This window comes from Petaurus breviceps, unplaced genomic scaffold, assembly GCF_028583685.1.
Source record: "Petaurus breviceps papuanus isolate PSGF00001 unplaced genomic scaffold, PetGlider_PUasm1.0 91041, whole genome shotgun sequence".
In the NCBI taxonomy this organism is placed as follows: Eukaryota; Metazoa; Chordata; class Mammalia; order Diprotodontia; family Petauridae; genus Petaurus; species Petaurus breviceps.
In genome coordinates this window covers 40,629,661-40,656,832 of record NW_027187400.1, presented here as the reverse complement: position 1 = coordinate 40,656,832, position 27,172 = coordinate 40,629,661, and the positions used below count along the sequence as shown (strand labels likewise).

Below are 27,172 nucleotides of genomic sequence, written 5' to 3'. Positions count from 1 at the left end.
AATTTTGATTACATTAAATTGAAAAGTTTTTGTATGAAAAAAAAGTTGATGTAACCAAGACTAGGAGGGAAGTGGGAAACTGGGAAAGAATTTTTACAACCAGTGTTTCTGATAAAGGCCTCACTTCTAAACTATACAGACAATGGAGTCAAATCTATAAAAATACAAGTCATTCCCTAATTGATAAATGGTCAAAGGATATGGACAGTTTTCAGAGGAAGAAATTAAAGATATCTGTAAGCATATGAAAAAATGCTATAAATCACGATTGCAAATGCAGATAAAAACAACTCTGAGGTACCACACCTCACAGGTGTGATCAGATTGGCGAAGATGACAAAACAGGAAAATGATAAATGCTGGAGAGGATGTGGAAAAACTGGAACACTAATGCATTGTTGGTGGAGTTGTGAACTGATCCAAGCATTCTGGAGAGCAACCTGGAACTATGCCCAAAGGGTTATAAAAAAAAAAAGTACATACCCTTTGACCCAGCAATACCACTTCTAGGGCTGTTTCCCAAAGAAATCATAGAAGTGGGGAAAGGACCTGTATGTACAAAAATATTTATAGCAGCTCTTTTTGTGGCAAAGAATTGGAAATCAAGGGAATGCCCATCAAATGGGGAATGCCTGAACAAGTTGTGGTATATGAATGTAATGGAATACTATTGTACTATAAGAAATATTAACTTCATAATAACCTGGAGAGACTTATATAAATTGATGTTGAGTGAGGAGAGCAGAACCAAGAGAAATGTACACAGGAACAGCAACATTATAACAATGATTAACTGTGAAAGACTTAACTATTTTAATCAAGACAATGATCCAAGATAATTACAAAAGGACTCATGAGAAAAACTTGTTATCCACCTCCAGAGAGAGAACTGATGAATTCTGAGTGCAGATTAAAGTATACTTTTAAATTTTTTCTTGATTTTTTTGCATGTGTTTTATTTTGCAACATGACTAACATGAAAATATGTTTTTCATGACTTCACATGTATAATTGATATCATGTTGCTTGCCTTCTCAAGGGGTAGGGAAGAAGCAAGAGGGAGGGAGAGAATTTGGAACTCAAAATTTTTAAATTTAATGTTAATATTTAGTAATTAAATGTTAATAATTTCCTAAAATGTAATTGGGAAATATTTAACAAAATAAATAAACACACGCATATGTGTAGCTTATAATACATATTTATACACACACAGACATATATATATGTAACTGTATTATATTAATCAAGTACTATAGTAGTTCAGAGGAGGAAGTTACTTCTAAATTGGGATTAATAAAGTACAGCTTCTTATAGGAGGTGGTCTTTGAGTTGGATCATAAAGGATGGGTTTAATTTCAATATGCAGAGAGAGAGAAAAGACTATTCTAGGAGCAGGAAAATTGCCTAGGCAAAGGTTTGAAGGAGAGAAAGGCCAAATGTCTTCTAGGAATAGTGAACAGGTCAGTTTGGCTGGAGGAGAGGGTTCATATTGAAAGATAGTAAATAAGTTGAAAAAGTAGGTTGGTATCAGAACATGAAGGGACTTTGAATACCAGCCCCTTTAGGAGTTTTGACTCCATCCTATGGGCAGTGGGGGAGTCATGGCAAGTTATTAAACAGGGTATATATATATATATATGTATGTATATAAATATATAAATATAGATAAAATTAAAATAAAAATTTAATCTAGTATGGGTATATAGACTGGGTTTGAAGAGAACCTTTTCCATACACTTGTCCAAATGCTCCACATCCTTCCATGTCCAGTTCAAATCCAGCTTTTCCCATGACAGCCTGTTGGACCACTCCAGCCCACAGTGATCTTCCCATTTCTGAATCTCATTAAACGTATAGTTAGTCTCACTGGCTCTCTGAACGCTCAGTATTATATGATCTCCCTTCTTAGATTATAAACTCCTTGAGGAGAAATGATACATATTATCTTTCTCCTGTCCTGGCCCAGACTGCCTAGAACAACCCTGAGCATGGAACAGATTCTCAATTATATAGGTTTGGGGGGAAGAAAGAGGTTTTAATCTGGGATTTTTTATTCCTCCTCAGCACCTCTGTCTCTCTCTGCTGGTTCAATATGACAACAAATACTTATTATTTCTTATGTTCAAGGTATTGGACTCAATGCTGAAGGTGCAAACATTTTTAAATGATGGTCCCTGCTCTCAAGAAACTTACATTCTACAGAGAATAAGGGCAGCAGTGGATATAACTCATGTACTGAGACAAAGGGAGCGATGGGAACAAAACAGATATCTGGACAGAATGCCCTATGGACCTCTGAAGAGAGAGAGCCTTTCTAGCTGGACTCTTCTAAGGGAAGCAGCAGCCCAACTTGGAAGGATTCTGAAAGGCTGAAATGAGTGAGTACATTCCTGGTCCACAGGGGACAGCCTATGTGATACCTGGAGTTTCAGTGGGAGCTGGTAGTCCAAACTGGTTAAAGCAGAAAGTTCATGAAAGGAAATAAGTCTGAAAACGTGCTTGGGAGACCAGCCACAGTTCCAAAATGACTCATGAAGTGAGGAGCTCAAGGTGTAGAATGAGATGTATATTTTCAGACATGGCCAATGTAGGGATTTGTTTTGCTGGGCCATGCACAAGTGATATTAGAGTTTTGTTTTTCCTCTCTTAACTTGGAGGTAGGAGATGGAGGGTGTCACAAAAGACTTACTAAATAAACAAAAAAGAGGAACACTGAAGCATTTTTTTTCATTTTTCAAATGCTTTATTAACTTCTGATTTACATCATTCATTTCCACCAAATTTTGAGTTACAAATTTTCTCCCCATTTTTCCCCTACCCACTGTCCCAAAATAGCAGTCCTGCAAGATATCCCCTCCTCCAATCTGCTCTCTCCCATACCCCTTTTGACTTTTCCAGTAGGGCATGGTGGATCTCTATGCCCCAGTGCCTGTATATCTTATTTCCCAATTACATGTAAAATAGTATTAATAATAGTATATATATAATTTTAAACATTTGATTTCAAAACTTTGAAGTAAAGATTCATTCCCTTCCTCCCTTGTCACCCACCCTTATTGGGAAGATAAGCAGTTCAGTATAGGTTGTGCATGTGTGGCTAATGCAAAACAATAACATGGTAGATATATTGTAAAAGACTGATTATATTTCCCTCCCTCCTATCCCACCTCCCACTTGTTCTATCCTATACTTTGATCCTGTCCCTTTTCAAAAGTGGATGCTTCCAATTTCCCTCCCCCCCAGCCTGCCCTCCCTTCCATCATCCCCCCTCTGATCCCCTTCCCCCCTACTCTCCTAGAGGGTGAGATACCCTATTTAGGGTATGTGTCATTCCCTCCTCAAGCCAAATTCAATGAGAATAAGGTTGACCCATTCCCTTTTGCCTTCCTATTCTTCCCCTCCATTGTAACCATTTTCTCTTGCCTCTTCTTTATGAGATAATTTACCCCATTCTGTCTCTCCCCATCTCCTCTCATTATATTCCTCTCTCACCTCTTAATTTCACCTTTTAAGTATCATCCCTTCCTGTTGAATTGGTCCTGTGCCCTCTATCTATGTATACCTGTAAACATATATACACACATTTACATATGTATTCATATGCCCATATACCCTCATATCTAAATATATATATATATATATATATATATATATATATATATATTTCTATTCCCTTCAACTATTTTCATACTGACAAAAGTTTCATTAGTTACAATTATTGCTTTTCCATGTAGGAATGTTAATAGTTCAACTTTGATAAGTTCCTTATGATTTCTTTTCCCTGTTTACCTTCTCATGCTTCTCTTGCTTCTTGTATCTGAATGTCAAATTTTCTATTCAACTCTGGTTTTTTCAGCAAGAAGGCTTGAAAGTCCTCTATTCCACTGAATGACCATATTTTCCCCTGAAACATGATACTCAGTTTTGCTGGGTAGGTGACTCTTGGTTTTAATTCCAGCTCCTTTGACCTCCGGAATATCATATTCCAAGCCCTTCGATGCCTCAGTGTAGAAGCTGCCAGATCCTGGGTTATCCTGATTGTGTTTCCACAATATTCGAACTGTTTCTTCCTGGCTGCTTGTAATATTCTCTCCTTAATCTGGGAATTCTGGAACCTGGCTATAATATTCCTAGGAGTTTTCTTTTTGGGATCTTTTTTAGGAGGTGATCGGTGGATTCTTTCAACCTCTATTTTGCCCTCTGGTTCTAAAACATCAGGGCAGTTTTCTTTGAGAACTTCGTGGAGGATGATTTCTAGGTTCTTACTTTGATCATGGCTTTCAGGTAGTCCAATAATTTTTAAATTCTCTCTCCTGGATCTATTTTCCAGGTCAGTGGTTTTTCCCATGAGATATTTCACATTGCCTTCTATTCTTTCATTTGTTTGTATCTGTTTAACAACATCTTGATTTCTCATAAAGTCATTACCTTCCATTTGCTGCAGTCTAATTCTGAAGCAATGATTCTCCTCATTGAGCTTTTGAGATTCTTTTTCCATCTGGCAAATTCGTTTTTTTAGGGCATTCTTCTCCTCATTGCCTTTTTGAGCCTCTTTTGCCATTTCAGTTAGTCTATTTTTTAAGGTGGTATTTTCCTCATTCAGGCTGTTGACTCTCATTTTGTAATTTTCTTGCATCGTTCTCATTTCTCTTCCCAGTTTTTCCTCCATTTCTCTTATCTGCTTCTTAAGGTCCTCTATGACCTGTAACCAGCTCATATTTTCCTTTGAAGCTTTTGGTGCAGGAGTTCTGACTTCACTGTCTTCCTCCTGTTCCATGCTTTGCTCCTTTTTGTCCCCAAAATAGGAGTCTAATGTTGGAATCTTCTGTCTGCTTTGTTTCCTTTGCCTGGTCATGTCGCCCCTCAGTCATTTGACCCTGGGCTTTTTACCACAGTAGGACTCTTCCACCAGACAGGGGAGCTTTTGTCCCAAACGCTGGGGTTTTCTCAGCTGCTGGAGGTATTAGATGGGTGCCCTCTCTGAGGTCTCCACACACTCTGGCAAGCTGGACACACACACCAGAACCTCCACCCTAGATTGCGATCCAGATCCAAGAAGGTTAAAGCAAGAGCGATTACCCCTCAGACTGATGCTTGGTCCCCCTACACTCTGCAGGCCAGGAGCTGAAGCTGCCACATGGCATTGGCTGGCTGTGCCTGTGCCTCAGGGGCTTCTCGCCCAGGGGGCAAAAGCCATGTACTCCCACTTATTGGGTCCCAAAGTCCAGACTGCACTGACCTCTCACTTTGTCCTTTGCATCTATGTGTTGATAAATCTGGAAATGGCCACAGCTGCTGCCCAGGCCTGCCCTGGGGCTAAAGCCTTGGTGTGGGGCTGGGCTTGGCTCCCAGAGCGCTGTGCTGGCTGCTTCCTGCCAGCCTGCTGTGCTGGCTGGTTCCTGCCAGCCTGCCAGGCTGTCCTCAGTGGGAGGTTAGCTTCTCTGTGTCATTTTGTGGGTTCTGTAGCTCCAAAGTTTGTTTAGAGTCCCCTTTTTACATGGATTGGGGAAGGTGGAACCTGGAGCATCGGGGAGGTCCTGCTTCTACTCAGCCATCTTGACTCCTTCCAGCATTTTTTAAAATGCACAGAAGAAAAGGAGGCTTAGTAGCAAACAGACAAGTAATATAGTTTTGAAAAGAATATGGTGAATTGTTTGGAGGAAAAACCAAGTAGATTCGAAGGTGTAGATTTGCGCTTTTGTGTTCAATCTTCTATTTTATTTTAAGTATATGGAAACATTTATTTATTTGGTGTTTAAGTTCAGAATTGAATTAAATTAATTAAATTAAAATAAATAAAATGGGAAACTTATTAAATTAAAATAAATAAAATTAGAAAGATATTTTGGAGCCAGATTGTGGCCTGCCTTAGATGCTAGGCTAAGAAGTCTGTATTTTATTCTCTCTTGGCCTAGGGATAGGAAGCCAATGACCAGGGGCATGACATGGTTAAATCTGTGTTTTTTGAAAAATGATTTTGGCAGTTATGGGAAGGACTGATTGGAAAGTAGAGAGACTGGAGGTAGGAATACTAGTCAAGAAGTTCCAGTCAAAGAGGATGTGAGCCTGGACTAGGGTGGTTGGCTTTATGTGAGTACGTTGTAAGTAATGTCTTCATCATTACCATCAACTGTAATTCCCACTCACTAAGCCACTAATGAGCTGGGTCTTTATAAGAAACTTGACCCCTTCCCCAAAGGCCATCTTTGTCCCCTATCTTATGGCACTTAACCTAATTCCCATGTATCCTGCCAAACGAGACATGCCACTAAACTTCACAGACTAGATTTTCAGGTCTAGGGAAAGTTTGGGGGGAAGGAGAAGGAGGGAATGAGAAAGAAATTACCACCTCAATTACCCCAAAGCCAATGGTTCCTTCTTGACAGACCCTAAAAACAGGTCTGTCTCTTCTCTCCAAGGCATCTTGTCTGGATTCCCCCTCTCTGAAAAAGATCCTCTTGTTCCAGCTGACTCCCTTGAAATTTAAACCCCACATCTCTCCCAACTACACATACATCATCTACAGCCTACAACCCCACTTTCCAGTTAACACCCCATCCCTCCCATCTGTCCACTGAATTAGGTACACTAGGAATTTCAGTTTCTTCAAACACCTGAGAAAACCCAGAGATGTGTTGCACTCTGCCCCAGTAGTTCAAAGGAAAGGGAATTCAGGGTGTGGCCACATGCACACACACTCCTTTGGGTGATATAAAAAGCTGCTCTGGGGGCCCAGTAAAGATGAACTGACAATCCCCAAGGTGGACAAGAGGTAAGGAAGGAGTAGGAAGGAGGGAGCAGAGGGGGAGTAGGGTTTGTGGGGAGAGACACAATCGGATTGGAAGGATTGGGGAGACTGTTACCGGGGAAAAGCTGAATAGCAAAATAGAGATGGGGGCCCTTGGAATTCCACTTGTGTTGCAGGAGGTCATGGCAGCAGAGAAAGGATCCCCTGTAGTGGTGGGCTTACTGGTCTTTGGAAACATCATCATCCTGGTAAATATATCCCAGACCCCTTTACCTCCCTGGGGTCTTCTCCCAAGGGGTTAGGGTTGGGGGAATAGGGTTATATAGTGGGATATGAGTGGAATATGTGGAAGAGAAGAGGAAATTCTAAGGCACAGGGATTAGTGGGGAAATGGATTGAGAAATGAGAGTGAGAAGCAAGAGACTGGGTTTGGAGGAAATGATACATCATCCCTCTGCCCAGAATCCTCATTTGTCAATGCTAAAATGCTTAGCAAGGGATTTGAGTTAGGGTAAATGGGGAAATGGGACTGATGAGTGAAATTTAAAAAAAAAAATCCCACATTGATTTGGTTTCTTTGCATGCTGATAATATGGGATCATAGCCGAAAATATAGAGGAGAAGAAGTATATACTCAAATGTGGTCTGAACACATCAAAAACAGGGCAGGTGATATAAAACATTATGGGCGTATTAGGAAAGGAAATTCGGGAATATCATGAAGCAGCAAGGCTTGAGGTCAACGAATGTTGTTAATTGGTTGAAGTTGATGGGGGTGGGGGATTACAAGGGACTGGGTGGAAGACGTCGGAAGCTGGGCTGAAGGACACCAGAGTGGGGCTGGGGCAGGGTGGGGGGGAGTGCCCCACCTTGCCTTCTCCCTTGGTCCAGCTGTTAGGCCTGGCGCTGTTTGCGGAGACTGTTTGGGTGACGGCAGATCAGTACCGGGTCTACCCTCTGCTTGGGGTCTCTGGCAAGGATGACGTCTTCGCAGCGGCCTGGATCGCCATCTTCACGGGCTTCTCCTTTTTCGTGCTTGCTAGCTTTGGCATAGGAGCAGTACTGTGCCACAGCCGAGGAATGCTTCTCACGGTCAGGGGAGGGGTGGGGCAGGATGGAGGGGGAAATGGGGGACAGCAGAAGTGACCTTTAGCTGGGTCTTTCCCATCTCTCCTAATTTCCAAAACCCTGGGAGCCACAATTTACCGATTGAGCCCGTAAACCACTCTTATCTGAAAACATTCCCTTTTAGGCCAAATCATCCATCCACCATCCCAAGCCCCCCTCCCCTGTCCCCCTCCACCATGGATCCTGCCCCTGCCTATTTGACCCTCTTCTCTTTCCTCTCTAGTATTTGGTATTAATGCTGATTGTCTATGTATTTGAATGTGCCTCATGCATCACTTCATATACCCACAGAGACTATGTGAGTACCAGGGGGAGTTAAGGGATGGAAGAAAGGGGGCAGAGAATGCCTGTGGAGGGAGACTTTGGGGCCAGAGCAAGGATTCTTAATAACCTAGAGTTTGTGAACTTGTATTTCAAAAGATTCTAATAATTATTGCAATATGACTGGTTTCCATGATAATCCTCTGGATTTTATTCCATTTAATAACATGATTCTGGTGTGGGAAGGGGTTTGCAGGCTCTGCCAACCTGCCCAAAGGGTCCAGGACACAAAGTGTTAAGCTAGGCTTGGCGTGGGGGGTAGGATTGATCTGGAGGGTGGTTGGCATTATCTCCCTGAGGGACTTTGACCCTCCTGGTTCTAAGGAGGAATCCCTCCTCTCTTCTCATTCCTTTCTTCTTCTTACTCCAGATGGTTTCAAACCCAGCACTCATTACCAAGCAGATGCTCACATATTACAGTGCCCCCACCAGCCAGGGCCAAGAACTGACTCGTTTTTGGGACCGAGTCATGATTGAGGTGAGGGTATTCTGGAGCTTCCCCGAGGACAGTGGGATGGGCAGGCTGTATAGAGGGTAGTGTGGGCATCCAGAAACTGGGTTGTTAGCCAGAAATACTTAGATTGTTGAAGACAAGTGGGAGATGAAGGAGAAGCCCAGAGCCAAGAGAGTCAGATCCTGGGTTCTATGTTAAAAGGAGTCTCTTGGTGTTTGCTGTTTCCCCCTCCCTATCTCCCCTGCCTGTCTTTCCAGCAACAATGCTGTGGTACCTCGGGGCCCCTAGACTGGGTGAGCTTCACGTCCACCTTCAGAGAGGCCACCTCAGAGGCTGAGTTTCCTTGGCCCCCATTGTGTTGCCCTAGGGATGCCAACTTCAACCTTCTCAACGAGGAGGGATGTCGACTTGGCCACCAAGACTACCTCTTCACCAAGGTACCACCAGACCTTGCCTTTCACCCTACTATTGCTTCTTCTAATCACATGATTACATACATTTTTATTTCTCCCCCAATTACATCTTGAAATAATTCTTTAACATTTGGTTTCTTAAAAAGTTTTGAGTTCCAAATTTTATCCTCTTCTTTCCCTCCTGAGATGGTAAGCAATCAGATATAGGTTATACATGTGTAATCATGTAAAACATATCCATATTAGTCATGTTGTACAAGAAGACTTGAAAAAAAGAAAAAGAATGAAAGAAAGAAGGTGAAAAATAGCATGCTTCCATCTGTATTCAAACAGCATCAATTCTTTGGAGTTGGATAATACACTTCATCATTAGTCCTTTGCGATTATCTTGGGTCATTGTAGCAAAGTCATTCACAGTTTTTCATTGTACAATGTTGCTGTGTTACTGTGTACAACGTTCTCCTGGTTCTCACTTTGCATCAGTTCATGTCTTTCCAGGTTTTTCTGAAATCATCCTGCTTGTCATTTCTTATAGCAAAATATATTGTGCTGTACAATTGGTATACAATATATTGTGCTATACAATTGTATACCATAGTTTGTTTAGTCATTCCCCAACTGATGGGCATTCCTTTGATTTCCGATTCTTAGCCACCACAAAAAGAGCTGCTATAAATACACCCCTCTATTGCTTAACCCAACCTCTCCACCACTGTACCTTTCCTGTACAGGGCTGCTTCGAACATATTGGCCATGCCATTGACAGCTACACCTGGGGCATCTCTTGGTTTGGGTTTGCCATCCTTATGTGGACGGTGAGAGCAGAAGCCAAGATCTGGGAAGGGAAAAACCGTAATGAAGGGTGCTTGGAGGGGAGTGCTTAAGAAATTGGGGGAAGTTAGAATTAATCCTATTTCCTCATTGACATTAACCCAAACCCCTGGCAGAAGACTCCCTCCTTCCCTCTATCTTGGGGGCCTGGGCAGAGGAAGATTATGACTATAAGGGTATACTCACTCTCCTCTCCTTTCCCCTTCCTTAGCTTCCTGTGATGTTGTTGGCCATGTATTACTACACCATACTCTGAGACCTTCACAGAAGCAGTCTCTTCCCCTGCAGATGGTTTTGTGGGCCCTTTGGAATGACAGTTCCACCCATAGCCTCTTATGTATTTGCCCTTCCCAGTTTCCTTCCCTTTCTCCCCAAAATAACTCACTCTTCCTTCCTCCTTCCGGATTCTATTATATTCCCTTTCTTCCTCCATCCCAAGGATTCCCTAGTTCTTGCTAAGAGTTATGGAGTATTTCCTTGCCTGCCTGCATACATTTGGTGTCAAATAAAAGTTTCTCTCTTCTCATCCTGAGCTGGTTTGTTCTGGCTGGAAGGTTCTTGGGGCTGGAGAGAGCAAGCAATCCCAGGCAAGGGAGAAGGGAGTGGTAGTTTCATCTTTGCCCTCTCCTTTTCTACTTCCTTCTCACACTCCAGTCTGGCCACATTCCCTTCTCAGCCGTGTTCATGCCCCAAGACTGGGACTGAACAAAGTCATGGTCTAGGCTGGCTATTTCCACCCACCCTCAACAGGCAAAACAGGTTTGCCTATTTGTTGATCCCGTTAGGAAAGCCTGCTGATGCTGTAGATGAGATGAGATGAGTGAGAAAGGGGGAATGGAACAAAGTTAAGCTAGGCTCTGTGTGTGTGTGTGTGTGTGTGTGTGTGTGTGTGTGTGTATGGGGGAGGAGAATGAAGTAGATTGCTGCTTAGACTTTATGCAGGGGGGAGGGGGGGGGGGGGTCCTAAAGAGAGGAGTCCTAAGAAGAAACTCTGTACACACAGACCTCCCAATTTTCTGGAACAAGTTCAGAACCATCTCTCCACAAGGAAGGGGGGAGTTATAGGAATTAACTCAGGCAGAGGCTAACTAGATCCACTTTGCCATGTGAGACATGCTACTGTCACTGTCATTTCACTGATCATGATTAGTCTTCTTATATCTCACTAGTATTGATGGCAATTGGATTGGTTGGCTAAATGGGCTGGCAGGAGTCTTTTTTTTTTTTTTAACTCAGGTTAGTTGATATGGGGCTCAATATTTTCCAGAGGAATTTCAGAGGATGCAGCTCAAAAGGCGGAAACCTTTGGCTCATGTCAAAGCTCAGAGATCTCCACCGGAGAGGAGACAAGGCGGAGGTATAGAGGGAAGGGTGTGTGTCATAGGATAGGATGACCCAAGTATTGCAGGGAAAGAGGGAGGCCAAAGGACAAAAAGGAGAAAAGGAAAGGACGAACAGAGTGGGTAAATCACATCTTCTCAGTCTCCCTCCTTACCCAGGCCGCTAACCAGCCCCATTCCCTTCTTCCGAGAATGGCCCCAAAGGCAGCAGAACCTGGTTCTGATTCCATCCCATGTAACTGACCTCAGCTTCTATATCCAGGGTTTTCCTAAGCATGTACCCCTTGTTTCATCTGAGCCTCAAAACCCAGCCCAGTTGCCCCATTTTACAGATGAGGAGGTGAGGTGAGCAGCCCAAGGGCACACAGATCATGAAGAGGAGACATGCTTTTCCCATCACACCGGGCTGCATGGTCTGGCCTTGACCAAACAAAGCTGGGATAAGCAGAGCGACAAGTCACGGATTCAGGGACATCGCTGAGACCACGGCTGGGGTGCCTTCTCCCTGTTTGCCCAAACCAAAGCCCTGGCTTTCACCCTTGCCACCCCCCCCTCCTCTCCTGACCCCAAATGCATCTGTTGAGGGAAGATGAACTTGTGGAATGAGAGTCTAGCCCCAGGACCAGCTTAGGTGGTGCGGGGGTCCTCTGCGGTGAGCCCCAGCCCCAGAGGCGGCTTCTCCTGTCAGCCTGGGTGCCGGGGAGGCGCGGGCAGGCAGTTAAAGCCAGACAGGGTCTGTGCCCCGGGAGTTAAGCCGAGAACACAGAAAGCTGGGGCTCCGAGTTCTGGACATCTCTGGATTCTAGTCTTTCCATCCGGCCAGACCTTGGGGATCTTCTCTAGGGCTGTTGTGCACAGATGCAGGCTGTCCTTGGGATAAGGGGGCTTTGCCGTGCGTTCTTCTAACAGGCTTCGATTTATAACGTGCAATACCTCCGGCACTACGTGTTAAAATTGGGATAGGGAGCCTTGGGCGCGCACTGGAAATGGCCCCGGATTGCCCATCAGAAGCCCTGCGTGACTCAGCCTTCTCGGACCTCAGTTTCCCTGTCAGTCCAATGAGAGGGGGTCCTAGAGGGGGTCTGAGATCTCTTCCAGCTCCAGATCTACATCCCAGGCCCAGCTCTGGGTGACCCTAGAGAGCTTCCCTCCGTCCTCTCCCCTCCAGCCCCTCAACGCTGGAGGAAGTCGCCCCTGGGCAGGGACCACCCAGCGAATCTCCTTTGCCTATTGACCCCGATGGCTTTCAGTCGGCCCAGTGACTGGAGGGCGGTGCTAACCACCTCCCCATTCGGCTAGCCTCGACCAATAGGGAGCGGAGGTGTGAGGCCTGCAGCCAATCAGAGGTGGCGGTGAGAGCCGCCTCCACTTAGCTCTTTCCCACCGCCTCTCCCTCACGTGGCCCAAGGTGCGAGCGTCTGGACCAGTCACAGAAGGGACCGCTCATCTTGGCGGGAAAAGAACCAGCGTCCGTATTTCCCCCTCTCTACCCTGGGGGTGGTGGTGGGGTGGTGGCAGGGGGCATTTCCTCCACGACGGGATGCGGCCAACCTATCCTGGGAGATTTTTGGATGACGTCAGGGCTGTCCCGACGGGTTTCGGAGAGAGCTCAGAGAAACACAGCCTTCCTCCCCTCCCCCTCATTCCCTGCCAACCGCTGGAGCGCGTGGGCACCCCTGGGAGAAAAGGCGGGAAAGGGCCTAACGGCGAGGGGCCGTTAGGGGAGCGCGGCCAGGCCGAGGCGAGGTGAGCGGGACAGCGGAGGACGAGGGGCGAGGTGACGCGGAGAGTGGTGCGGTCTTCCAAGTTTTCAGTTTCTTCCCTCCCTGTGGTTGGGCGAAGGCGGGCCGTGGTGCTAGCAAGGCGGGGAGCCGGGCTTCTCACAAAGTGAGAGACAGGGCTCAGGGAACCTCTATATGGGGAGGGGCCTCAAAGGCCTAGTGGGGGAGCGCCTCAGAGCTTCAACGTGGGAGGGGCTGAGAGCCTCGATGGGGGGGAGGGGCTGAGAGCCTCGATGGGGGGGCTCGGAGAGCCTCGATGTGGGGGGGCTCGGAGAGCCTCGATGTTGGAGGGGGCCCAGGGAGGTTCGATGTGGGGGGGGCTCAGAGAACCCCAATTTGGGGGCCCAGGGCAGGGGGGGGGGGGTCATCCACGAGCCCTTGTGGAAAGGAGGTCTCAAACATCCGCGAGGTGGGGGCATTTTCTAGGCCTTATCGTGGAGGACACTTAAAAGACACCGGTTGTGGGGGCGGCTCAAAGGGTCCCATTGTAGGGAGGGCTCTTTGTAGCCCTGGTGTGACTCAGGGATTCCATTTGTGACCTTAAAGACAAAGAAGGAGCACAGTGGTGAAAACTCCACCGTATTTGTTCTTGGAAACCATAATTTTCCATCTCTGGACTCTAGGGCCTTTGCCCTGGCTCTGCCTTGGCCTGCAGTGCTCTCTTCCTCGCCTCTTCTGAGCTTCTCTGACTTTCTTCAAAGTTTAGCTTAAATCTCACCTTCAGGAGGCTTCTTCCAATCTCCCTTGCTGCTAGTGCCTTCTCTCTAAGATTACCTTCCATTTGCTCTGTATATATATTGCGCGTACACACACATACATATACACACACACACATATATATACACACATGCGTGCAGTTGTTTTCATATTGTCTACCATATTAGAAGACAGGAACAGTATTTTTTCCTTTTCTTTGTACTCCTAGTGCTTAGCACGATGGCTGGTTCATGGTATGAATTTAAATGCTCGTTGATTTTGATTGATTTGTGTCATGTGAAATGTAGTCTGCTATAGGAAGTTGGTTATTAAGTGATGAATTTGAGAGATATGGTAAACCACAAAACAAATTTTGGTATAGCAAAATGTAATGGAATATAATTGCAGCATAAAAATAGCAAGTATGGAGAATACAGTTGCAGAAAGGAAGATCTAGGCTCCATGTAAGGAAAACTTCCTGATAATTAGAGCTGTCCCAAAGTGGAATGGGCTACTTTAGAAAGTACCTTATCTTAACTGGAGGCCTCCAGGCTGGGCTATTTAATAATTATTGGTTATCACGTTGGTTGGTGATGTAGAGGGGATTCTTTTTCAGATATATATGCCCTTTGAAATCCTTTCAGCAGTAAGATTCTATGATTTCCCCCAGGGCCAAGGTTACGGTAGGTTTATCCCATATGGACAAATGTTTTATAGGACCCAGATATTATGGGGTCATTCTTAGGGACCCCAGTCTTATAGAATCACTTTAACCTACCACCCCATCTACAGGTTCCTTCCCTACTACTCTTCCCCACTCTAAAAAAATTTTCACTAGATCCTATGGTATTCTCAAGCGAACTTCCTATATCTTACCCTCCTTAGCCAAACTCAAGGAAAACACTTTCTACATATGCTTCTTTTCTTCCCTTCTTCTCAATTATTCTTCAAACCTTTGCATTCTGACTTCCAACCTCATCACTTACCAAAAACAGTATTCTCTAAGGTTTCTAATAGTCTCTTAATTGTCAAAAAAAATTCTTTTTTCATCCTTCTTGGTCTATCTGCGGCATTTGACACTTTACCACCCTGGATACTTGCTCCTCTCTAGATTTTCATGACGCTACTCTTTCCTGGTTCCCCTACTGCCTAAATACACCTTTTCAATCTCCTTTTCTGACCCTAGTCGTGTTATTGCCATTAACTGTGTTCCCCAGATCTCTGTCCTTGACCTTCTTCTCATATGATTACTTTTTCTCTTGGTAAATTCACCATCTTCCACGGGTTTAACTGTCATCTCTATGCCAGTGACACACACACACACACACACACACACACACACACACACACACACTCAGCCCTAGCTGAGCTTCTGCCCTTCTTTGCTAATTGCTTATCTGACATTTCAAGATGGATGTCCCAGAGACATTTCAAACCCAATAAGTCCAAAACATAACTCATTAACTTTCCTCAAAATCCCTCTATTTCTGTTGCAGATACCACGATTTTTCTAGTTTCTCACGTTTTTGTAACTTTGGTGTTATCCTTGCCCTTTCTTTCTCTCTCTCCTCAATTATTCATTCAGTTGCCAAGTCATGCTCTTCCTACCTCCACCACATCGCTCACATCTGAATTTCTTTCTACTCACACAGCTGCTATCTTAGTCTATTATAATGGTATCCTGACTGATTTCTCTGCCTCAAGTATCTCCACTCTAGTCTATTCTCCACATTGCTGCCACAGTAACTTTCCTTAAGTATATATCTGACATCACTCAGTCCTACTCAGTAAACTCTAATATCTTGTTATTTCCTTTAGGATAAAATACATATTGCTCTTTTTAGCTTCTAAAACTTTACATTACCTGGCCCCAACTTACCTTTCCAGTCTCATTGGACATCACTTCTCTTTCCGTACTATGCAATCTGACCAGCCAGTCTCTCTGTTTCTCACCCAGGACACTCCATGTCCTGTCTTCTCCCTTTTTACTGACTGCTCTGTATCCCTGGGATGTGCTTCTTCCTCTCCTTTGCCTCCTTCATTCAAGCTGAAGCTCAGGCAACTTCTTCTCCATCGCTGGTGCAAACTCAGATAGCATCAGATCCCCTCAGGCGACACATTGACTTAGAAAACCATAAATTAGCTTTATTTCTGTCTAGCAGATTAGCTAGGTGGCACCATGGATAAAATGTGTGATCCCCTGCCCTCCCCCCCAAATCTTCAGCAAAAGTTTGGCTGGGATAGTGGTTGAAATAGTGTTATCAGAGACCCCAGGAGCAGAGGTGATGCTTAATAAGGAAGAGTTAGGGGGAAGTAGAGTGTTAGGCTTCAGAAACTTACTAGCTTTGTGATCCTAGCTCTGTTTGCCTCAGTTTTCTTATTTGTAAAATGAGCTGGAGAAGGGAAATGGCAAACCACTCCATTCTCTCTGCCAAGAAATCCCAGATGGGGTCATGAAGAGTCAGACTGAACAACAACAAAAACAAGTTCTACCTAGTCAAACAAAACCAATCCCATTGGTCATGTACAATAACGTAGTTCTCATTCTGAATCTTGAATCTGTCATGATGCTTCATGCTTCATCATTGGTACTCTGACATTGGGGATGGTCATTATGTTGATCATCTTAAGTCTTTCAAAGTTATTTTTCTTTCTGTGTATGTGTGTGTGTATGTGTATAAAAATTGTCTTCTTGGTTCTTCCCACTTCCAGGTTTGTTTGTTTTTTTAACCATTCCTCTGGCCATTTCTTTTGGCACCATGGTATTCCATTGCATTTATATATCATAATTTGTTCAGCTGTTCCCCAATTAATGGGCAGCTTTTTAGTTTCCAGTCTTTGCTACTATAAATATTTTTGTACCTATAGATTCTTTCCTCTTTGATCTCTGAGCTTAAAGGCCTAGTAATGGTGTCACTGGGCATAGTTCCAAATTGCGTTCCAGAATGGCTAAATCAGTTCAGCAGTCATCAGTAGTGTATTAATTGGCATATTTTCCCAGAGTCTCTTAAAACATTTGTCATTTTCCTTATTTTTCTTTTTTCTCTTTCTCTTTTTCCCCCATATTTACTAATTTGTTGGGTATGCAGTAAAGCATGAGTTGCTTCAATTTGCATTTCTGTCATTTTATAATAATTTGGAGCATTTTTTATATGGTTGCTCATAGCTTGGATTTTTTTCTCTGAAAATTGCCTATTCATAGCCTTATTATTTGGGAAATGGCTGTCCTTATAAATTTGAATCAATTCCGCATATATCTTGGAAATGAGACTTTTTTCAGAGAATCTTTCTGCAGACTTTTCCCCCAGTTAACTACTATCCTTCCTATTTTAACAGCATTTGATCTTTGTGCAAAAACTTTACTTTTATGTAATTAAAATTGTCTGCTTTGTCTTCAGTGATCCTCTGTAGCCCATTGTTTATGGATTTTTCCCCATCCATAGATCAGAAAGTCAAATTATTCTTTTCTCCTGTAATTTATAACATTTTCTAACCAAGTAATATATCCATTTTCACTTCATCACAGTATATAGTGTTTAAGATGTTACTCTATAACTAATTTGTACCAAACTGCTTTTCAGTTTTCATAGCATTTTTTTTTACCAGATAGTGATTCCTTATCCTAGAAATTGGGGTATAGGCTACTAGGTTTATTTACATCTTTATGTTGTGTATATAATCTGTTTTATTGATCGACTTTCAATTTTTTAACCAGTACCGAATGTTTTGACTTTGTGGTAGAGTTGGAGATCTGGTGCTGCTAAGGTTCCTTTGCTTCTTACTTTTTTTTTTTCATTATTTCCCTTGAGATTATTACTAAGAGGCATTGTTGTAGTAGCTTCTCTGGTCATATCTGAACCTCTAGGTATATAATTGTATGGTCTCTCTGTAGCCCAGGCCTGGCTCACCTGTTAAACCAGGTGTGTTTTCTACTTACTGTGTTGCAATTTAATGAAAGAAATTAGTTACACCCTTTCTCTAGCATACTATGGCTCAACTTACTAGGAGTTAGACATTAGGAATTCCATTTAAGATGTAGTTTATTATTGTTGAATTTTGTGGCAAATTTTATTCTCTAAAAGATCTACATAGACATCATTTTGCAAAAGATATGTATTCCATGGGCGGCTAGGTGGTGCAGTGAGGTGGCTCAGGTGGATAGCACCTGAGTTCAAATCTGACCTCAGACACTTAACACACACACACACACACACAAAACTAGCCATGTGACCTTGGGCAAGTCACTTAACCCCAATTGCCCTCCAAAAAGCAAATATGTGTGTGTGTGTGTGTTCCTGAGAAAAGATAAATGTAAATTGAATTTTGTAAACTCAATCCTACTTTGCATGGTCTAAATCATTCACTATTTAAATAATATTTATGGCAAATCTTTTTTTTAACTGAAGAATCTTTATATAACAAATAGCCAACTAGTCAGTCAACAAGCATTTATTAAGTCATTAAGTCAGCTGGCATTTCTTAAGTACCTTCTGTGTACCAGATATTGTGCTAAGTGCTGGGGATCAATAAAAAAAAGGAAACACTCTTAGTCCTTCATCTCAAGGGACTCACAATGTAATGGGACAAACAAAACATACATAGGCTGGATTGGGCTGAAATCCTTAAGATTGGGAAAGGCTTTTTGTAGAAGGCAGGACTTCAGCACAGACCTGAAGAAAGCCAGGAACTCTGCTAAGGATTAGGACTAAAAAGAAAGGCAGAAACAACCCTTTCCTTCAAGGAACTCGTTCCGGTCTGACGAAAGCGAGTGAAAACTCAGAGAGGTGAGAACTGGCCGTCCAGTTCAAGGGACTGAACATAGCCCCGTGTCAGGCGTCTAGGCGGCACAGTGAATAGAGCATTGGCCCTGGAGTCAGAAGGACCGGAGTTCAAATCCACCCCCAGACATTTAACACTTACTAGCCGTGTGACCTTGGGCAAGGCACTTAACCCCAATTGCTCTCCAAAAAGCAAAAGAAAAGAAAAAGAAACTAGCCCAGCGAAGCTGGATCTTAAAGTGTGTGGAGGGAAGTAAAGTGCAAAAATACGGAAAAGAATGGAAAAGACCAGGTTAGGAAGTACTTTAAATGACAAAAAGAGTTTTATATCTGATTCTTAAAATAGTCACTGGAGTTCATTGAAGAGGTGATATGGTCAGGCCTACAGTTGAAAACAAGGATACTTAATTTGGTGCTCTTGGGTTTTTTTTTTAATATTTGATAACTATTTCAATATAATTGTCTTTTTTTAGTCTTTTGTACTTTATTTTATGAATTTGAAAACATTGTCCTGGATTTGTCAGATTGCCAAAGAGTCCTTGAAATAAAAAAATAGCAATTAAGAACCCTTGATTTAGAAAGATCATACTGATACTGAGTTGAAGAAGGTAGGGGAAGACTTAAGGCAAGGAGATCAGCTAGAAAGCTACAGCAGTAGTACAATTGAGAAAGCCTTAACTACAGTGGAGGCTATGTGAATGGAAATTTATATGTGAGAGATGTTGTAAAGTTAGAAATGACAAGCTTTGGCAATGTGTTGGATATGTTGGCTGAATGAGAATGAGGAGGCCAGGCCTGGGCAATTGGGAGCATAGTCATGCCCTGGATAATAAAAGGAAAATTCAAAAAAGAGCGAGTGAAGAGAATGAATTCTGGTTTGGATGCGGTGAATGTGAGGTGCCTGTGGGATATCCAGTACAAGATGTTCACTAGGCAGTTGACAGTGTGAGACTGGAGCTCAGGGGAGAGCCTAGGTAGGGTTGGATACAATTAAATCAGGTTGTGCTCAGAAGGGAGGAATTTGATGGTGGAGTGCTGTCAGTACATCAAGAACCCCTTTGAGAGAATATGCACTTCAGGCTTGCAACACGCTCTCTTGTTTAGTTACTTTGGTTCAAGCCCATCTGGAATAGTTCAACCTATGGGAAATGGCCGAGAAATACATTTGTGAGAGGCTGCTAGGTGGCCCAGTGGAGAGAGCACCAGCCCTGGAGTCAGAAGGACCCAAACACTTGATGCTGATTAGCTGTGTCACCCTGGGCAAGTCACTTAACCCCGAATGACTTGGCAGGGTAAAAGGAAATACATTTGTGGCCGACCACCACTTCCAGAATACTTTTGCCTGCCTAGCTAAGTCCATGGTTAGTATCTTACCATCCTTACCCCCAATTCTCGTGTAGCTAGCTTAGGCTCCAAAACCTAATGTTTTCTGGTTTCCTCTCTAGGAATGTAGTAGCAGGGGATAAATTCTTGGTGAGGAATGTGGGGGAAGTGAGAATTTTCAAGGACAACCAGTAGCTCACTCATCCTTTGAAGGCACATGGCTTCCTGTCACTGTCGCAACCCAGCCCAGCTGAGGTTAGAAGGGCCTCAATGTGTTACTGGCTTCACGGTGAGAAGCAAAGGATCCTAGTGGACACAGCTGGGGACACCAGCCCCCAAGGAGGTTCTCTCCAGAGCAAGAGGCTTGTCCCAGTTAGTCATAAAACCCTCAGAACTGCAGGGGGCTCACTTTTCCTTTGCTGGATATTTATCTTGTTACACTCATTGTGTGTACTCTCCTCTCTGTAGCCTCACCTCACATGAATATGGTTAGCATCTCTGCAGAGATTCCCAGATCTCTACATCTAACCCTAATCTCACTTGCTTCAGTCTCTACATCTAGCCCTAATCTCACTTGCTTCAGTCCCATATCAACTCCCTTTGGACATTATAAACTTAATGTTCTGTAGCATCTCAAACTCAATATATTCAAAACAGAACTCAGATTTTTCACCAAACCACTTCTGTCCCAGACTTCCCTATTCCTGCTGAAAGCACTATCATCTTTCCAGTCACCCAGGTAAAAACTTCAGTATCATTCTTTGCTTCTCACTCTCAGCCCACATGTCCAATCCATTGCCACATCTTTTGATTTGTTTTCCTCCACATCTCTCAAAAGCTTCTCTCCACTCATGAAACTACCACCTTAAGTCATGCCTTCATTATTTCTTGCCTGGACTGTTGTAATAGTCTTCTTTTAAAATACAAAATTCTTGATATGATTGGTTTTTACATTGTCTAAATTTATTCCCCTTTACCACAAAGAAATTCCATATTACCTTCCTTCCCCCCCACAAAAATATATATAATTTTCTACATTTGTGGATCTTCCACCTCTACAATAGAGTGGGGCAATTGTCTTTCATATCTTTTCTTTGGGACCTTGTTATTTCCTTGCATTCTAAATATTGACCCTATCACTTGACTGAAATGGCTTCGTCCAAGGAAATGAACCAACATCTCACTTACTAAATCCAATGCCCTTTTCTTAGTCTTTGCCCTACTTGACCTCTGTATTTGGCACTGTTCATCAGCTCCTTCTCCTCCTGGGGTCCTCTCTGTTCCCTGGGTTTTTTGTTGTGGCTCTTTCTGGTTTTCTCCCTACTTCTCTCTGAGGTCTTAACATTGATTACGTAGGGGAACCCCATGCTGTGCTTCTCCCCCTGTGTTGACATTCTAGGATCCCAGTGTGATAATTCTTTCTCCCCCAGGTTTGATTTTAGGAGATTCTTTGGGGACAGCCCCTAAATCCAGATCATCAAAGGGCAAACCACAGAAGGATCTGAATCACTGGTACCTGATACTGGGCAGAGTGGGGGTAATCACATCCTCCCCCCCACACACACACCTTGTAATGACATCATCTCCCCAGTCCATTTCCCAAGGTATCAGTCAACTGTCCCCTTACCTTTCTTGGTTCCTGTCATATCTTTAGTAGATATTGGAGAGGGTTCTCTATTTGTGTGCCAAGAACTCTATATCTATGGACTCACTGGTCAATACATCTTTAGGTTTTTGTGAGGGTGTCCCTTTATTTGGATTTCTGGCTGTGTCCATGAGTGTGGGGATATAGAGTGAAAAGCACAATAATGGAAAATCTTTGAGGTTCAAGGGAAGAGCAAACGAATACCGATAGCCTATTTGCATTTTCCTTTTCATTCTGACTCACATTCCCCCTCAACTGACTCATAGCCACTAGTTTCCTCTCTTCACTCCACCTGCCTTTTCCATTTATTTAATAAATAAATTTAATTTAATAAATGTAGGCTGGGGGACAGGAGTCCTAGGTCCTAGGATATAACCCAGGAGCTGAGTGAGGGGTTTGTAGGGTTTGTGACAAGAAGCAGGATAGGGAAGAAAACTGGAGTTTATTTTTTTATCCTATTATCAGTACGAAAATGTGAGAAGAGGGAAAATCTGGGCATCTATCCTCTTGGGTAGGAAGTGAAAGAAACCCTGAGCCTTTATTTCAAAGAAATATAATTTGCTACCATCCTGGGAAAGAAAGTCTCCCTCTCAGAGACATTTCCAATATACCCTAGGGTTTCCCCTTCCATAACTTGGTGGATACTTTAATAAGTCATGCCACCTGGCCAACCAACTGAGCAAAATACTCCCATTAAGCAAATCCTGATCAGAGGTACCCAGTATGATTCAGTGAAATGAAGTCATTTTGTATTTGCCTTGTTTCCACTCCTTTGAGTCCTTTCAGGACCAGGGGTATAAACAACTTCCATCTCCCCAATCCAAAGTCAGCTGCCAGTCCTAGGGAAAAGAGCTTAAGGTAACAAAATAGGTGATCCTAGAACAGAAAATTGAAGGCACGTAAGGGGGTGTGAAACTCTTCCCTCTTAAGGGGAAAATGGTAGACTGGGGCATCCGATAAGGGGGCCCCAAGGAAAGTGGGTGGAGTTCATGGAAATTGAGGCTTGGGGAGCAGGAGCTCCAAGGATAGTTCAGAGAGAGGCCTGAAGTGTCTACAACTGGTAAGTGGTCCACTTTTTCTAGCTTTCTTTCCTATCCCACACCAATCTTGGCTTGTAAACCCCACTTATTAGGCTTTGTGGATCTATATCCTTTGTATACTCTATAGCCCCCTTTCAATGAAAATCATTTTGTCTGTGAAAGAAGTTCTGGCTTTCTTTTACCTGGAGTTTTCTCTTCCATTTGCAAGAGGCATAACATAAAGCTGTTTCTTTATTTTCTAGTTTTTACCTCACAAAATATTCAAGACATCTGGAGCAACGAGCCTTTTCAGTTTTCTCAGCCTTTCCAGAACCTGGGGAATAATAACCTTCACCCCTACAAGTCTTTCCCCCACCCAAGTTCCAACCTTCCCTAGTTTCAGATCTTCTCAACCTCCCAGCCTCAGCTTCTTCACCCTTTTTCACGAATCCCCAAGAATAGGAGCTCACCCTCTTCCTGGTTCATTGTTGGGGAATTCTGTTTCAAGGAAAGATATAATGCCTGAGAGCTTTCCTTGGAGGCTTTGTAATTTCATCTTATTCTCACTGAAGCCCTGACTTCATTTCTGTCACTTTGAGTACTGAATCCTTTCTACCCAATACCCAGCTTCTTTGGAGAATATGCATTGACTCTGTTAGGTATGCTTCTGGCTGAGTGAAGAGGTTGATGCAGGAGCTCCTAGCTCGTTTGGTATCATTGGAACACCCACCCTGCCATCCTCTGGGACCTTCCGAAATTTTCTTCTGCTTTCCTCAGTCTGGACACACAGAGGGACTTTATTCTACTGAGGGAGCTCTAGGACTAGAGAAATCATCCTGTTGTGGTGTCTTCTGTACTTGGGAGTCCCTCAGTTAGATCTAGCTTCCATCCTTTATACTGTAGTTTCAACTCTTCTTCTCTTGGTAGGTCAGAATTAGTTCTTTGCTTTTCAAGTTACTCATACCCCAGGGCTAGGGGCTCTCGTCCCAGGACTCCCTCATTTAACCTTTCTCCCTCTATAGGCTGAAGGCCATGCTGTTCTCCTCCATGGGCCCCACTTTGCTGCCTCTCCCAAGTGTCTGAGACCATTTTCTGCCGGTGCAATGCCTTCTGTGCAGTTGCACAGTCCCCATGGTGTTGATGGACTAGTGTGACTAGCTGCTAGTCTAAGGCCTGCACTCAGCCCACAGCCTGGAGCTGGCAGTTGTGGGCAAGCAGCTGGGCCAGAGGGGCTGATGGACATTAATTGAGGGCATCAGCCCTCCCATCTTAGCCCACTTTTTGCATTTTGCTTATGGTGAGTGAATGAAGCCTGGGGAGCTGGGTCCTCTCCAGGCCTCAGCAATAGAGACCCTTGAAGCAGAGTTCAGAAAGGTTCTTGGGGAAGAGGTTGAAAAGGAATATCAGGGACTTGAAACTCTATCAGGAAAAGCCAGAAGAACCACCTGGAGAGGCAGGAGGAGGAGCTGAAATTGAGAAAGCCCCTTGATGTCTGGCCAAGGTCAAGGGCACCTACTCAGAAGATTGGAGAAAAGCAGCAGCAGGAGGAAGGGGCCCGCCCCAGTGGCCTTGTCCGAAACCCCTCCCCAAGGGCTGAGTAAGAGTTTGGGAATCTCAGAAGGATGGCTGAGGAGGCCCCCTTATCCCCATCCCCCAGCCAGCCTTGCTGCAAGGGAGCACCATCACCAGGCCCTGGTGCCAGGAGGGCCAGTCTATGCTTGGGGGCATCCTGCTACCATCCCTAAGGTATAGAACTTCTGTCCCCCATAGCGCCCCCCATGCCTGAAGCCTGGAGAAGGAACTCAGGAACAGAGGTGAGTTTGGGCAGGCAGAATAAGAGGGAGGCTCTAGGAAGGGGGCACTGAGACACTGGGAGGGGAGTGGCCAGGAAGTCACCTCTGCAGGGCAGATAGCGACTTTTCACCTGTACCACACATTCTCTGGGGTGGGGGGGCAAGCGCCCTCTGGAGAGGCCAGGCACTAAGGAGGCCTGGCTAATCCCTGCCTTCCCCCCCTCAGGAGCCTGCTCTCTGGGGCCACAGCCCAGACAATTTGGGATGTCCCCAGTCTTCCCCCAGCTCAGGCTTGGCCAAGTCAGAGGATGTGGAAGGACTTCTAGCTTGAGCAGCCCCCTCTGCCTGCTCTGTTCCCACTAGGATCCCATGCAAAGAGCATCCCTGAGCGGAGAAGTGCCAAGGTGAGCAGGCAGAGCCGGCAGCCTGGGGTGCCGCCAGTGTCGAGGGGCTCTGGGCAGATGCTGACCCTTCCCACTGTCTGTACCTCGGCAGGAGGCCATCCCTCACCCTATGTGAACCGCCTTAGCAGAGCTGATGGCCCCAGTAGCCTCCTGATCACGGCCCTATGCCTGTGCGGCCTGCCGAAAGAAGTTCTCCCTCAAGCCCCAGATGGAGACTCACTCCAGGGTCCACACAGGTACCTGGATCGGGCCCTGGGGAGGCCTGCTGTTCCGTACCTCCGCCCCTCCCCCTCTATGCCGGGGGTCTCCCCTTCCTCTGACTGCTCCAAGTAGGACTAGAGGCCCCCTGCTGTGTCCTGAGAACCTTTCTCAGGGCGGCCCGGGGCCCCGGCCCTTCACTGCACCTTCTCGGCCTTCCCTAAGGGACAAGCCTTTCCCTTGCCGCCTCTGCCCCCAGAGTTCCCGGGACTTCTCCACCATAACCAAGCACCAAAGGACACATGGTGCAGCCCCTTACTGCTGCCCGCCCCAGCGGGGCCGCTATGCAGGCCCACATTCGGAGCCACCCGCCGGGACAGCTGCCGCCTTGGAGGGCCCGTCCAGGCCTCTTTCCTCTATTCTTCCTCCAGACGCCCTCCCTCCTCTTCTCTGGGCTCCCCAACCCTGGGCACCTAATCTTCCTGCCCTCCTCCCTCTCCCTCTCGGGCCTCCCGAGAGCAGATGCTCACAGCCTCCGCGGCCGCTCCCCAAGCTGGCCGCTGGGTCCTGGCTGCCCCTGCCCGGGGCCTGACTAAACACAATAAAGCTGGAAAAGCCTGGCTCTCCTCCGAGGGGGAGCGAAACCGTGTTCCGCTTTGTCGTACCATCCAAGCGCCTCTGGCCTACCGGGGCGGGGGAGGGGGAGAGTTCCCCGAGCGCCCCGGCCCCTCCGCAGCCGTATTGGGGGCCCTGCGGGGGTCGAGGTAGGGACGCCAGCTGTCCCGTGGCCGCCCGCACCGGCTTGGGCTGGAAAACTTTTTCCTCTTCCGAAGCGTCAGGCCGCCTCGGCCCGCCGGGGAGGACCGTGAGTTCCGGGGGGGTTCTCGCATCCCTCTGGCAGAGCAACCCTCGTTTGCAGAAATGGGGCCCCAGCGCGTAGCCGCCAGCACAGCCGCCCTAGACTCTGCAGAAACGAGGCCGCTCGCTCTCCAGGCGCTTTATGGCTCCGCCCTCCTTTTCTTCCCTCTGGGCCACATTGCCCCCTGGGAGCTGTAGTCCGCGCTGCCGAGCTTGAGCCGGAGAGAACAATGGCGTTGGTGGGGAGGAAGGACCACATTTACCGGCGGCCTCCGAGCCACCCGGCCACCTGCCTCGTGCCCTCTAGGGCTCTGCTTGGGAGCACGTAGCCGGCCACTCTCCGCCCCCCGGCTCCTTTCCGTGGCTAACGGAAGCGGTGAGGTGGCGGGACTACATTTCCCGACGGCCCCCGCGCCTCGCTTCTTTTGCTCCTCCCTGAGACTCTAGGCCTTCTCTCTTCTAGGCGGGGACTAGGAAGGGCCGGGCGGCGCGTCAGCCTCCAGCTCCCGTGGTGCCCCGCGGTGGTGGAGTAGGTGGTTGTGGTGCTGCTGGAGGTGGAGGTGGAGGTGGAGGTGCTGCTGGGGGTGGAGGTGGTGGTGGGGCTGGGCTGGGAGCGCCTCTTCCCGCCGGCCGGGTCGGGGCGCTGTGGCGCTTATTATTGTCGTGCGCCGCGGGCCGCCCCGCCCCCTCCCCTCCCCCCAGCCCAGCGCCCGGGCCGCCCCTCCCCCCGCCTCCCCGGCCCCTCTCACGGTGCCAAGATGGCGGCGGCGGCGGGCGGCGGCGGTTGCCCGGGGCCTGGCTCGGCGCGGGGCCGCTTCCCGGGCCGGCCACGGGGCCCCGGAGGGGGCGGGGGCCGCGGCGGGCGGGGTGGCGGCGGGGAGCGGGCCCGGGTGGCCCTGCGGCGGGGCGGCGGCGGCGCGGCCGGGGCTGGGGGAGCGGAACCCGGCGAGGACACGGCCCTGCGCCGCCTGCTCGGCCTCCGCCGGGGCCTGCGCCGGCTCCGCCGTTTATGGAGGGGGCTGCACACTCGCCGCGGTCGGGGCCGGGGCCGGAGCCGGGGCCGGGCCGGCCTGCAGGAGGAGCCCCAGCGGGGCCCGGGGCAGGAGGAGGAGGAGGAGGAGGAGGAGAGCAGTGACGAGGAGAACGAGGAGGAGGAGGTGAGCAGGCTGGGGGCAGAGGGGCCGGCAGCGCCCCGGGGGCCGAAAAGGGGCCTTGGGCTGGGCCTGGGGGCCGGGGGGGAGGCCCTGCCCTGGGAGAGGGGGCTGAGAGAACGGGGCCCAGCCAGGAGGATGGGGGGTGGGGGGGTGGGGGAGCCCGCCGCCTCCTTGGGGGGCTGGAGCAACTGTAGCGCAAAGTGTGTCTCGGGAGTTCCTGAGGAGCTCCGAGTTTTTTGGGGGGGTGGGGTATGCAGATAGTAGGCTACAAGATAGAGGGATTCC

At 46.5% G+C, this 27,172-nt stretch overlaps 2 protein-coding genes and 1 long non-coding RNA gene across 3 annotated transcripts in view; 2 read left to right on the top strand and 1 right to left on the bottom strand.

Annotated features, from left to right (window-relative positions):
* The first annotated feature begins 6,640 nt into the window (after window positions 1-6,640).
* UPK1A (uroplakin 1A) lies at window positions 6,641-10,424 on the top strand. The gene is made up of 8 exons (XM_069078632.1): window positions 6,641-6,775; window positions 6,928-6,999; window positions 7,643-7,843; window positions 8,103-8,177; window positions 8,571-8,678; window positions 8,912-9,091; window positions 9,799-9,882; window positions 10,110-10,424. Exons 2-8 carry the CDS (start codon window positions 6,934-6,936, stop codon window positions 10,152-10,154), a joined length of 759 nt encoding a protein of 252 aa, XP_068934733.1. The 5' UTR covers window positions 6,641-6,775; window positions 6,928-6,933; the 3' UTR covers window positions 10,155-10,424.
* LOC138154167 (uncharacterized) lies at window positions 9,367-10,223 on the bottom strand. Its single transcript, XR_011166554.1, has 2 exons — window positions 10,085-10,223; window positions 9,367-9,902 (listed from the first exon to the last, which is right to left on the bottom strand). It is a non-coding gene; the product is annotated as an uncharacterized lncRNA (long non-coding RNA).
* A 16,067-nt stretch (window positions 10,425-26,491) lies between the features above and the next one.
* Window positions 26,492-27,172, top strand: part of KMT2B (lysine methyltransferase 2B) — a 16,116-nt gene continuing 15,435 nt past the window's right edge. Inside the window, exon 1 of the mRNA XM_069078520.1 lies at window positions 26,492-26,890. Within this exon, the coding sequence (XP_068934621.1) occupies window positions 26,492-26,890 (399 nt within the window). The remainder of the gene's footprint in view (window positions 26,891-27,172) is intronic.